The 13769-nt window shown below is 48.8% G+C and overlaps 1 protein-coding gene across 5 annotated transcripts in view; it reads left to right on the plus strand.

Moving 5' to 3' along the window:
* The window catches only part of LOC135913105 (glycogenin-1-like), a 78179-nt gene that overhangs the window by 31994 nt on the left and 32416 nt on the right, over positions 1–13769 (plus strand). For 2 of the 5 annotated variants that reach the window (XM_065445788.1, XM_065445769.1), the window contains exon 7: positions 2225–2269. The exons of 2 other annotated variants lie outside the window; for them this stretch is intronic. In XM_065445788.1, the coding sequence (XP_065301860.1) occupies positions 2225–2269 (45 nt within the window). Of the gene's footprint in view, positions 1–2224; positions 2270–5232; positions 5392–13769 lie in introns of those variants that run through there. One more of the 5 variants, XM_065445806.1, reaches the window with a different exon arrangement.

Raw genomic sequence — 13769 nt, forward strand, 5'->3', positions numbered from 1 at the left:
CGCACGGTGCCGAGGGCAGCAAAATGCACATATTCTGCGTAAAGCTCTATCAGCACGCATATTGAGGTACACCTGTGCAGGTGTGCATGAACCTCGAACGCGCTCTGCTTGAAAAACTTCGTGCTGTCGCGAGTACTGCGAAGAACAAGCAACAGTTAAGCAACATGTGTTTTAATATGCACAAAAGCAAGTTGTTACTGAACACGAACTATGCATTCATACCGTACGTTCTACGTGGCGCAAATGCACCATATGCGCTGGGAAATGCAAGAATCACTGACCTGTAAGGCGTACATTGTACAGCCCGAGCCAGCGCGCTGAAAATAAGCGGATGAAGAGGGGGGTGTCTGCGATTGGTCCGCTTCCATGCTTCGCTTGGTGGCTGGTCGAAAATTGCGGCGGCGTGCAACGGAAGGTTAAGAACGCCGCTAAAACGGATCCTCAGCAAAGAAGAGTTGGCAGAGCGATGCCGTATAGGTGCCGAAAGGGCTCGGGCTCGATAACGTTATACTGCCATGCACATAGCTTCATTATACGCAAATAAACCTATCCTCTCCGGCAGGTGCGAGTAGCCATGCCTGAGCGATCGGCGGCAGCCATCTTCTGTTCCTTTCCTTCGAAACGGGGCAGTCTCCCGGGTATTCAGAAAAAAAAATTTGTTCGGCATATTGATGCATCTTTAACGCATACACGTCACTATGACGCGATGAGTTTTCGCGGTTTTGTGACGTCGCTTGACAGACAGGTGAAGTCGACGCAGCCCGGAACCTTTTTACCAATAGCGGAGTGCTATAATGGCGAAAAGGCATCGAAGGAGAAATAATTACTTTTCGTTCGTCCGGTCGAATCATGCGTAATCACTGCGTACACGTCATATCACACGGGCAGAGGTGGTCGAAAAAGATTTGGTGGTCCAAAAAAAGAGTTTGACCACTCGCAGACGGCTGATCGCAGACGGCTGATCGCAGCATTCGAGTAAACCGTTTGGAATAGCGTTACCTTGCGGCGACCCTTATCTGAATATTTTTTCACACACGCGCCACCCGCGGGCGTCGCGGCGGCGGCGCTAGATGAGGTGGCGCGTCCAAGCGCGAGAGAGGAACCCGGTGCATACTCGCCCCATAAATGACGCGTCTCTTCTGCGGCAATAACCTCCTTTGTTGCACTGCATTAGTGCTAATCGCATCAACGTCGACATTCGCCATGCGATTGGTTATGCCGGAGCTTTCTTTAGCAACATGACGCCACTATAAACAAGTTTTTTAGCAGGTTGTATCAAAGGTGAACATTTCTGACAGCGGACAGGTTCGCACAGCGCCAGCGAGCAAGACAACCCATAACCTTACAGACCTATAAGACCGCATTAAGCAATAATTTGCACCATGCAATTCAACAGATCTTTTTTTTTGGAGGGGGGGGGTCTATATTTTTAAGGCTGTTTTACTTACTTTTACGTCGTCAATATTTTGGTGCAGCAACAACAGTAGTCAATGAGATCCGTTAAATGTGTAACATCTGATAAGAGGAAAACGGACATTAACATTGTTTTACTACTGTTTGTTGACTTTACCGAATATTTAAGTGTTTCTCATTGGCTGTTTCCCTCAGTTTCGTTGTTGCGAAATTTGGGAAGCATTATACCGTCTTTCTTCCGCTTCTTAGAATTCATAGAATCGTTTCCCTGAAAATAAGCAAGCGACATAGTTTCGCTTCCCCGTCTGTGTGCCGTCTGTATCGGGGAAAAGACCCAGTTTCAAACCCCGACTAGCTGTTTCGGTCAATTCCTGCGCCTCTTTGTGATGTGGCGCGCTGCCACTTTGCTAAGACTGGATGTCTTGCGCATCAATTCAGGGCATCTTCCACAGCCTTTGTGCTTTGTGAAACGAACAGCTATGAATAAAAAATATGTAGAGATATGATGATAAAATAGAAAAGATGAATAGCTATGACACCGCTTCGAGCGCGACCGCTTATTGGTAGATAGTCATTGCAACAAAATTGCAGCCAGGATCGCTGTACTAAGTGTACTGGAAATTACTGCAGAATATGAAGTATGGTGCAGTGATTACTGCGTGTGTACACTGATGTGCCCGTAACGTTCACGGATGGCATGGCGATATGCGCCAGATTACACAAGAAAGCTAACATTCATTTTCACTTTCATCTTCGATGGCTTCTGCAAGAATTTTTTTATAGTTACTTTTCTTTCTTTTGTGAATCCTAGGAGCCCTCGAGTCCAGGCGCTTCTGGAGCGCTTAACTCGATAACGGTGAGTGCTGCTTAAAGGTTCTCAATATTAGACCATCAATGCGCTCGTGTCTTCCACAGCGAAACCAGTGCTCGCCAAGACTCGCGTGTATGCTCATCTTGCTCTAGAAAGGCACACACGCAGTGGCGTAGCTAGGTCGTCTGGCACCCGGGGCCCATAGGTCTTCTGTCACCGCCCCTCCCGGGTGTAGTCGAGGAAGGCCAGGATATCGACAATTTCCGGGTTTCAGCACTAGTACAGCCGCCTTGGACACCGCGCACGTCCCCCGGGTCGCCCTCTCCTTCGCTTTCTTTCCCAGAGGTCGCGAATGCAGCAAGTATTGGCGGCGAGGAGTTATGGAGTCGCCATCTATCGGAAGCGCCTCGCTGGCATAGTACGAGGGATCACGCGGCGCGCTCCTCATAGACAAAAACGGCACCGAGAGCGGCGCTGCAGCGCCGGCGTTGAGAGCGCCGCATGCGGAGCAAAATTCTATTAGCGGTGGTACCCCTCTCCCATCTCTCGTTCGCGCCGCCTTGATTGCCTCCTGCACTGCGCGTGTTTGGGCACGTTTCGCGCCGCGCGCGGTGTGTGCGCGTGGACATTTCCTTCGGAGGGCGGTGTACAGTCTCTCTCACATTTAGGGGAAAACTCTAAGCGCAGCAGCTCGCGCAGATGCTCGAGGGGCGGGATCTTGAACGGCGTCGTCTGCTACGGCGGCGCACGCTGGCCGCATTGTCGAGAAACGTTCTACTGTCAGGTGCAGGGCGCTGATCACATCGTTACTGCATGAAAGGAGCCGGTATTCTTTGCTAAGCGTTGCGCGACGCCCACTGATACGCCTCGAATGTAAGTTCATCGCTGCATGGCAGTCATAGACGACGTACTGATTCCATACATTCTTGACGGCCCGTTTCTGGAAGGCGACTATATATTCTAACGCGATAGGACGCCGATCCACACTGCTCGTGCTGTGCAAGAACTGCTAGAAGAGCGCGCAGTCACTCTCTTGGAGCGGCCGCCTCAATCCCCGGGCGCCAACATCATTTAAAATGTCTGGGGCTCGTTGAAAGTATCGCTGGCGCAACATCCCCTCTATCAGTCGCCCGAGGATAGGCTTCGATCCACCATCGTCAGTGACTGAGACTTGCAGCGAATGAACACATCCCTGATCAAGTCATTCTACACTTCACTGCCTTCCAGGATGAGCGCTGTCATCGCTGCCGCTGGGGACATGACGAGATACTAACTGAAGTTCCGAGCGTGACGTGTCCAATTCCCCACCGGCGGGCAGGGTCTGTCTGGTGTAGCGAATGATTATCGAGAAAAATCACTTCCAGCTCATTGTCTGAACCTAAAACGTTCATTTAATCGTGTCCGTTTGTTTCACCGTGTTCGACTCCCATTGTTGAGTGCTTTGTTTTCCTTTCGAGTCAAGCAAAGACTGAGCACGTTGCGCGCACATCTTGGTGCGTTTTGTCGCTGCTCATTACGGTAGCACACACAGTGAAGAAATATACGTGCACACGCTCAGTACTCCGGCCCTTCGAAATTACAAATGAACCATGTTGTCAAAAGACGTTTGTGGAACTCCATTAGCGCCAATGAAGGATCAGAGTGTGGCAACGCACAACGTTTAGTAAAGAACATCAGCTCAGTTCCCGCAGTACCGATGAAATCGGTGCACTGCCCCTGACAGTACCACGCTTCCCGAAAATGCGGCCAGCGCGCGCCGCCGTAGCAGACGACGCAGATCACGACACCGCCCCTCAAGCGTGTGCGCCTGCTCGAGCTGCTGCCGCCGCACGACTCCATTGCTTGCCGCATCGCGATGCAATACGTTCCGAATTTCCCCCTTAGTGTGAAACAAACTGCACACGCTATATTTGCCTTTAAGAAGATCGGTACACTTGACGATTATTTTTATGGCTGCAATGCGGCGAAAGGGCAGCGTCTGCTTAACCATGTAAGGGACGCTGAGCAGGTAATTGGAAACGACATCGTATGTGCCGCCGGAAAAATCGTCAGCACATACGATGCGGCACATACATACGGCACCTACGAGCTAAAGTCATTTTTGCAGTTTCTCACATTATGTTTGCTACAAATCCGTGTTGTCTCTGATGGCGACAACGGACTTCTATCGACACTGTGCGGAAATAAACAAGATATATCGCTGCATAGCACAAGTACGACATGCGCACACAACTTTAACTAGTACGTCCCCTACAATATGGAATAGAGGCAGCAATGTAGACAGCTTGGTCATTTTTTAACAGTACTGAAGAGACGGAAGTTGAAAGTATTATTAATCATTCCTGCTTCAGCAATGCCGGCGCGACCAAGACGCGGGTGTGTATCGTCCAGTAACCCGATCGATCGGTGCAGTGGTGAAGCGGGAATGAACTCCGGTCATGTTCAATGCATCATGCACATATTCAATTTCTCGGCACGCGTGAACTTCGGCTACTGCTAGCGCATACAACAGACGTGGTTTCCATTCTCAGACAGCGCACACACAAACGAAACACGAGAAAGAAGACAGGACAAGCACTCGTTGAACTTAAAGTTTTTGTATGAATAAAAGGATTATGTACCGAGTAATTATTCATTTCACGTGGGTTAGATATAGAAACCGTCATACACTCAGGAGTGATCAATAAACGATCTCGCTTCGTTTGCCAGATGTTTACTTCGCTCGGCGCACCGCAGTAATCCATGTCTGTCGTCTGCTTCTTTCGTACCATTTTCTTGTGAATCGCTATAATTTCACTGGTGGCATCAACCTTTTCATGTTTACATTGCTGTCGTGACAGTTAACAACACAATAATAATTTCCGGTCATTCGAAGAGGCGCCGTCGCAAACAAGAGACGTTTCGCGCGCAGCGCGAACTGAACGCGGGCGCGACCGCGAAGGGAAGCGGCGACGGAAACCTGCACCTTCTCGCGTGCAGCGCGCGCGAGAAAGCCTTCTCTCGTGCAGCGCGCGCTCAGCCTGGCCTCCTCTGGCTCAGCGCGAGCGAAGGGAACCGGCGGAAGCAAACCCCCGGGGGATTGGAAACCGTGCCGCCAGGGGAGAAACGAGCGCTGGCGTCTCGGGCGAAACTTGGCGTGCGCTCGTCTATAGGTTTTGCTGTCAGCCCTCACTGAACACACCACGCGGGAGCTCTCCCGGAAATTTCTGTAAGTACTTTCGAAACGAGAGAAGTTTTTTACTGTCTAAATAATAATCTTAGGCAAACTGAAAGCACAGAATCGTTTACAGACGCTATCTGTTTACCGAATACGTACAGTGAACACCACTGTGCGCGGTCGCCGCGATTTAGTCTCCCGAACCGGCTTCTTGCGTAAAAGGTAGGCAAACGCTGAGGCCAAACTATGTGAAGTATGCTATTATAGTGTTTGTATAACTAAATGGAGCGCAATAGCATGAAGCCTCAATGCAGCGATCGCACAGATTCGCAGCAACCGACTGCGCGTCTGCATGCTTGTCCACGCACTGTTTCGCTTTCGCCGCGTGCGCGTTTTCGCACAGTGTCATGAGCTTTAGGAGCATTTGACAGTATACAAGCAACCAATCTTGCGTGGGCGCTATCAGAGCTGTTCAAAAATAATTTCATTGTAGAGACTTCGACGCCTACAGGGACTGATGTGCCGGACGTCGCGACAATTCAATCTTCTTTTTTTTCTAAATTCTTGGACATGTCAATATTATTTCTCGAGTTGCGTCGCACTATATGTTTATCGGTGTTCTCAGCGTGCGATTTCCCGCTGCTTCTCTTTTTGTAATCCAGTGCATTAATTCATAACACAAATATGACCATATGCCATGCTTTTTTTATGTGCTTCTTACCACTCCCTGTCCACTCCAGTGAACTTGCCAGTATTTATAGCATCTACAAGTTCATAGACCAAACCGTCATGACATTAGTCGGGCAGCGCTCTCGGGCGAGCATTTTTGCAGTGCATTTTTGGAACATAGCAGACCCGGCGCCGAAGCAGAAATCTTCCTCGCGTCTGTGCTTGCTGCATACCCGAGTTGTAGCCGATGACTGTTTGCCGGTTTTATGTTTCGCGAGCCAAGCTTCACGCAGCTTCTTGCCTTGCGGCTACGTATGAATAAGGCTGACACCGGGCTCCGTTGCGTACGTCCGGCACTGCGGCACCGAGCAGTAGCCTACCATGTTGCGCACCTTCAAAGGCAGCCACTAGCTATTTTACTGCTTTCAATCGTTGTAAAGGAGACACTCGAAGCGGGAAAATCTCGCCACTAAATGAGGACCGCAGCGTACGAGGGAACTTAAACTCTCCTTTTCAGCTCGCTTCGGCGCTCCCGAAGCAGCCGACGCGGCCGCTATGTCCACGTGATCCCTAATTTCACGTCACGCCGACGGTGGCGCCAGCTTTTCCAGTGGTGGAGCTCGAGGCCAATACACGCTGTTTTTTCTGCGCCAAATAACACAGTGTGCTGCACTGATAACTTGTGATAAGCGCATGTGCACATCTTCTGTCAGACTGTAAGGATTGGCAACCAATACAAATGCGGCATCGTGGCAAATACGGCTGACGTCACAAGTAAAAAAAAAGTTCTGTAAAGTTTTAATTACCAATTTCAGCGGCAACATTGCATTTGCAAAATTGAAAGCCGACATTCATACCTTGCCCAACAACAATTTCACAAAAATCGTCGTAGGTTCTATGGCCCGCAGTATTTTGACTGTGGGCAGCCCTGAACGAAAACGAAAATTGTGCCTCAGTGACGCTAATCTCCCCACCATATTAGAAAAACGGAAAACGCTACCTGCCTCCCTGCTGCGCGGGCGCCAATGTTATGACAATTACGACTTCATTGTGATCAATAAAGCCTTGTTTTTATTTGCTGCTATACGGACAAACGTGATTATCCTAGTTGCGGTACCACCAAAAGATTAGGAACAGAATAGAGCACGCTTCGCTTCGATTCTTGGCGTCACCATAAAAGAAAAAGGACCTAGATGAAGCCCGTGCCAGCGAAACCTGTTGGTCTGCACTCGCAATGGAGAGGGTTGAGGGATCAACCTCACTGGTCCACTGTTTCATATTTCTTTCGCTACTGCCATACTGGGCGCCGCCCGCAGTGCCAAAGTACTGTAGGTTGTAGCACCAAAAACGATTTTCTTTAAGAAGTTTTGTTGAGTTAATAATACGACTTTGAGTCCTCAATTCTGGAATTCAAGTGCTTCCTCTATAAGTACTAATTAGGGGATTATTAAGGATATGGTTATTACTTACCTGCCATAGTTTTCACGCTACCGAGTTCCTAGTAATCACAGAGACATAACTTCTTTGAATATCGGGAAATATCCTTACAAAATTCACGTTTTTTTTTAATTCTGTGCAGCTGATACAGACACTGTACTTGTGACATGAAGTCGCACAACAACAGTTTTCTTAAACTTTCGAGGGTAAGAAGGAAAGCGTGAAACATAATGGCAGGTTTCGCAGCGGCTTCTCGGAGCGAGCGGGAGAGGGGAAGTAAAAGCGAGCTGAACATCGCGGCGCCCGCGACTCTATTAGCCCCGAGAACGAACACGAGCGGCGCTGCGAGCGCCGCTCGCGTGACGTCAGGGCACGGACTCGCGCCTGTCGTCTGCTACAGTTCGGGCGTTGTCCGGGCGCTTTCTGCGGTGTTTTCGTTTGTTCGCCCTCGTTCTCTCTGCTTGTATACTTATGGTGGTCGTCTCAAATATATTTTTACGACGTCTTCCTTTGAGAACATTTATTCAAAGAGCTAATTTCTTAGACAACAATGCAGCTCTCGAAGGCAACGCTACAGTGCCAGCCGAAGCGACGCAGACCAGCCCATTGCGGGCTTTTCATACGCGGATAGACAATCGCAAGAGCATAGCCTATCGGAATCCAGTTATGATACCATACCTGCCGCGGTGCAACAAGTATGTCACAAAGCTGGCTATATATGACTTCTACAGCAGTTACGTTGATTTTATTCCGCTAAAACAGGTTTGCTCACGACGAGTAGTTCATGGTATAATATCGAATTTTTGCATTTCCTCACAGAAACGCTCGGCAATAGCACGGGGACTTAACTAATACTGGAGCTTAGATTCTACACGCCTCACTTGCTTCTTTAACTGCTTGTCAACATTAGGCGGTTCTTCACGTGTTCATTTTTTTAAGCGGCGGAAACTTGAAGTAAAGTTAATGAAGGCTTACAGCTATTTACAGAGTACAAGTAGGAATGTACCAATATATATTCCCTTTTCCGTGCTACACGTTCAACTCACCTCTTTAGAGCGCGTTTGTTAATGATTAATAATGTATGTTATGTTCCTCTTTTTTGTCTATCTTACCTAGTGTATATCATTTATTTATTTCAATGCCGCAGTGTGTTTTGCATTGTTATTGTGGAAATATTTCACTGTTCTTTCATATATTGAATAACTGCAATGTTTTATGGCCACTATATAAATGTAGTTTATATGGTGCTTGATGTGTTACCCCATGCAGCCATATTGTACCTAAGGGGGTGAGGTTACCTCAAGCCGCGTCTGTGCGACTTTTTTCCCTCATCCACCTCCACTTACCACTCCTCTGTACATGTGTGTGTGTAAATGGAAATTATTAAATCAAATCAAACTCACTTGAGAAATTTACTGGTTCTTGCTGCTTGAGGAATATACATGACGAATCTGTTTGGCAAACTGACACAGGCTGCTCGGCCCAATTTTTTTAGTCAAGTATGCCTGCTGGACCGCATCGCTGCAGCCAGACAGAAGTCGAAGCGTCAATGATTAGTAGTATGGGACATATTGAAGATATCGAAATTCCCCCGGTGGAGGGTCAGAAATCAAGTGAAAGTATATGCAAGGCTTGTGGTGCTTTCTTTATGAATGTTTGCGATTGGATTGGAGCAAACTTAATTTGCCTGCAAGGTTCTCTTTTATGTACCGACGAAGCGAATAGTTATCCGTTTGTATAATTGAATAACGCTGGATCGAGACATGGTGAGACAGAAGGTGCTTGAATTTTCCTTTTGTATACAGGAAATCTAAGCTGCGGTGTAGTAGCTCGAGAATACTTTAGCCATTCCAGTTGGCGCTGTAAAAAACATGCTTTATGGTTTTAATTCGAATTTGTAGTGAACTGATGGGTTTCGCGAACATAGCGTGCCTCGCCATACGAACAGTCGATTGCTACCGCTACGTGATCAGGGGTGTGCCATATTGTCGATAAAGGCTACTGAGGGCCACTATGAAACATTTCATCACTTTCAATCGATTGGCTCTCGATCTCAACAACGAAACTTTTCTCTCCGGTGATTGCTACTATGGTGTTTGTGAATTAACTATGTAAATACTCCACATGACGCGCCGTCGTGTTAGCAGCCATGAGCAATTCGTTTTTTTGGAGGCCTGTTTCAGAGGGGGATGAAAGTAGCAGCAAACTTTTTCATAAGAAATGCGCGCCTAACTATTTTTTTACGCATTAATGAATGGCCATAATTGAATAGAACAACACACCAGAGTAATAGGAATCATGATGAGAGCTTCGCTGGGCAGTGTCTTTCTAAAATCAGATAACATGTTGACGCCAATTACCAAATTTTTCTTCCACGTAAAATGCAATGCCTCTCATAGCTAAATACTAAAGGAATGTTAAATGTTTAGCGAAGCATCATACACAACTTCGCGCGTTGAATTTGCAGATATTCTTTTTTTAGTCAAAATTTACCGATAGACACGGCGCATATATATGCATTGCAAAACCTAGTAGACCCCTTTAACGCTACTTAGCTTGCGATATCCAAGCCGCAAAGTTTCTCGACTCACACGCTTTTGAAGAAACTGTGGTTAAGGTATGGCAGCTGAAAGAAGCCGACGTATTCTTCAATCCGTACGGTTCGAGCCACCCATACCCCAAGCATACACGAAGGGAACGAGCGCGCGCGGCAGCCGAGCGAGCCGGAGCGAGCGGCGTCCTGGCCGTGACGTCACTCGCGAGAGGGCGCCACTCCTAATTCTCGGGGCTAATACAGCCTGTCGAGTCAAACGCCGCCTAATGCTATGTTCAGACTACGTTCGTAAGGCGCCGATTTTTCGTAACATACGTAAGCGGAAGCGCAACAAGCGTATGCGTCTAGTTCAGACTGCGAACGTAAAGGTACCAACGTGCGCAATTCTCGCAAAAATCGTGGGTGAGAGTGTTAAAGGGTCGGCAACATTTACGACTGTTATGTTACGACCGTTGCGACACAGCCAATGATCGATAAGCTTTCGTCTTTCAACAACCGGTGACGACACTTCCGTCATTCCGTCTGCAGACAGCTCCGGGCGCGGGAAGTGCCATTCCGCCATTCCGTGCGCACGATTGGCTGTGTTCGTGAAAATTTTTGCAGTGCGCCTTGCGAGACTGTTTTCAGTTCATCTGGTTTATCCGCCGAGGAAATCGATGGCCGCAGATGCGTGCTCCGAACTTCGATGAGTGGTCTTACTAGGTTTTCAAGGAAGCGGAGCTGCTGGGGCGACATGCGCATGATGTTATAAAACATCGCAGCGTCACCAACTCGGAGCTTGGCGATAAGGTTGTGAAAATCGCCGTCCACGGCCCTGTCGAGAAATACTTGCCGCACCCAAACCCTTCTGCGTCGCCTTCGTTGTCTTTGGGCGATTGAATACATGACTATAAGTTTGTTTTGAGCGTGAATTTCTTCGATCTCGGCCAGCGCTCGCATGTTGGCAGGAGCCATATTGGACCGCTGGTGACGTCGATTCTGCAGCTCCAAATTTGATTGGCCTGTTGTAAAAGCCGTAATTTAAGCAGCAGTAAATGTGAACAGAGGTGCCGGCTTAACTGCCGTAACGTGTTTTACAGCCGTTACGTTCGATACGCCAAAAGAGCTGTTACGCGCGTTACGACCGTAGTGTGAACATAGCATAATGCTATGTTCAGACTACGTTCGTAAGGCACCGATTTTTCGTAACATACGTAAGCGGAAGCGCAACAAGCGTATGCGTCTAGTTCAGACTGCGAACGTAAAGGTACCAACGTGCGCAATTCTCGCAAAAATCGTGGGTGAGAGTGTTAAAGGGTCGGCAACATTTACGACTGTTATGTTACGACCGTTGCGACACAGCCAATGATCGATAAGCTTTCGTCTTTCAACAACCGGTGACGACACTTCCGTCCTTCCGTCTGCAGACAGCTCCGGGCGCGGGAAGTGCCATTCCGCCATTCCGTGCGCACGATTGGCTGTGTTCGTGAAAATTTTTGCAGTGCGCCTTGCGAGACTGTTTTCAGTTCATCTGGTTTATCCGCCGAGGGAATCGATGGCCGCAGATGCGTGCTCCGAACTTCGATGAGTGGTCTCACTAGGTTTTCAAGGAAGCGGAGCTGCTGGGGCGACATGCGCATGATGTTATAAAACATCGCAGCGTCACAAACTCGGAGCTTGGCGATAAGGTTGTGAAAATCGCCGTCCACGGCCCTGTCGAGAAATACTTGCCGCACCCAAACCCTTCTGCGTCGCCTTCGTCGTTTGGGCGATTGAATACATGACTATAAGTTTGTTTTGAGCGTGAATTTCTTCAATCTCGGCCAGCGCTCGCATGTTGGCAGGAGCCATATTGGACCGCTGGTGACGTCGATTCTGCAGCTCCAAATTTGATTGGCGTGTTGTAAAAGCCGTAATTTAAGCAGCAGTAAATGTGAACAAAGGTGCCGGCTTAACTGCCGTAACGTTTTTTACAGCCGTTACGTTCGATACGCCAAAAGAGCTGCTACGCGCGTTACGACCGTAGTGTGAACATAGCATTAATGTTTGCCTGTGCGTACGTGACGCCATGCTTGTCAATTTAGTTAGCGAATGTTTACAAGTTCATACGGCCAATAAAACTACTATCCTTACTTCGTAAAGCTATCTGATAATTTGCTGTCGCAATCGATGTTTCGCCTGTCGGGTGAAATTGCGACTTTTTTTTTCTCAAACACTCTTTTCAACAGAAGCCTATTCCTCACTCTTTTCCGGCTGCTATATTATAGCTGACATAAATCAAGGAGGTTGTTTAGATGATTGCGCTTCTTCCTACTTTTATTGCGTAAATTTATTGACGCAGTTAACTAAACAAGCTGAAGTAAGCGAAAACCTGCGTTTCAAATTTCGATAGAGAAATTTCGAGTTTCGAATTTCGATAGAGGGCGATAGTACGATAATCGTACTGTCACCGACTATCGTATGCTAACGCTCGATTGCGCCCGCCCGCGTAGAAATGAAGCTTTGGCCACACAACTTATCAGTGTCGTATCAGTCGAGTCTCGCTAATTTCTATTGCTTCTCAACACGTACTCAACTAGCCTCGAACCACGCGAAACTTAAGGTCAGGCTACACGTACGCTTGCCAGCGCGCGCTCAGCGCTGTCCGTTCCTGGCTAGATTCCTTAGCAGACTTCGCTTCGTATTGAGCCATTGCGCAGAATGCGCTGTTTGAACGCGGCTACGATCCGTCGGTCAAGGTGGTGCAGGACAAAGCTCTACCGCAAAAATAGCACATCCAGACTGGAGCCCATGAACGCACTCCGGCCCTGTCGTGTACATAGCCAATACAGATCCATCTACCTGCATCTGCTCTGCAGCACAGCGTAGATACCGCGGCCGCCACGGGTTGGCGTGACAAGCACGCTCGCTGTAAAGTGGTTTTAGCTAGCTGTAATTCCCCTCAATAAAAAAGTAACGACTTCCTCTGAACTATGCCGCTTTCTGTCTCGCCTGCAACACCTCCGGAGAGTCGACTCTCCTATTGGTCGAAGCGCCGTGGTCACGTGCTAGCGCGCGCTTTTTTAGTCCGTAGCAGACACCGGCGTCATTGCCGGGTATCGAAATCGCACTTCGGTTGGTTTCTGGCAGCGGGCGCGCCACCTGCTGCCGTAGTGACTGGCCGCACTCTGTATGGGATCCGTATTTCGAACCGTCAAAGAGCGGTTCCCCTGCCTTCTCACCACTGGAAATACCATCAAACGACGCATCTCGGCGACCGGCATCGATCGAGACCAATTTCTCGCAAGATCTGGTGAGATCCTCACATTATTATATTGGCTTTGGAATTTTTGGACCACCGAGGCCGCCGCGCTGAGCCTTGCCCGCGCTTCACCTCGCCATCCTAGACGCGGGCTCGCGTCCTTTCCCACGCCAATTTACTCCGCTCAGATGGAGACCGACGGCACCCGCTCCCTCCACACAATGGACGCCGACGCTTCGTCCGGTCAGGTCGAGGACACCAACTGGTTTCTCATGGCTCAGAAAAAGAAACGCTTAGCTGAAGCTACTACGAACCTTCCGCCTCCTTCGGCACCCGAAGCACCCCGCAAGACGAACACGCTACTCCCGCCACTGCCTGTCGACGACTACAAGATTGTCTTCCGCCCGAGAGACGGCCTGAACCTCGGTGCGTGGCTTCATCCTTCTGTTGCCCGAGCCATCGGCATAGCAGCGGGGCTGGACGGCGCCGTGCTCAACTAACTCATTAT

Source organism: Dermacentor albipictus, chromosome 1, assembly GCF_038994185.2.
Source record: "Dermacentor albipictus isolate Rhodes 1998 colony chromosome 1, USDA_Dalb.pri_finalv2, whole genome shotgun sequence".
NCBI lineage: Eukaryota > Metazoa > Arthropoda > Arachnida > Ixodida > Ixodidae > Dermacentor > Dermacentor albipictus.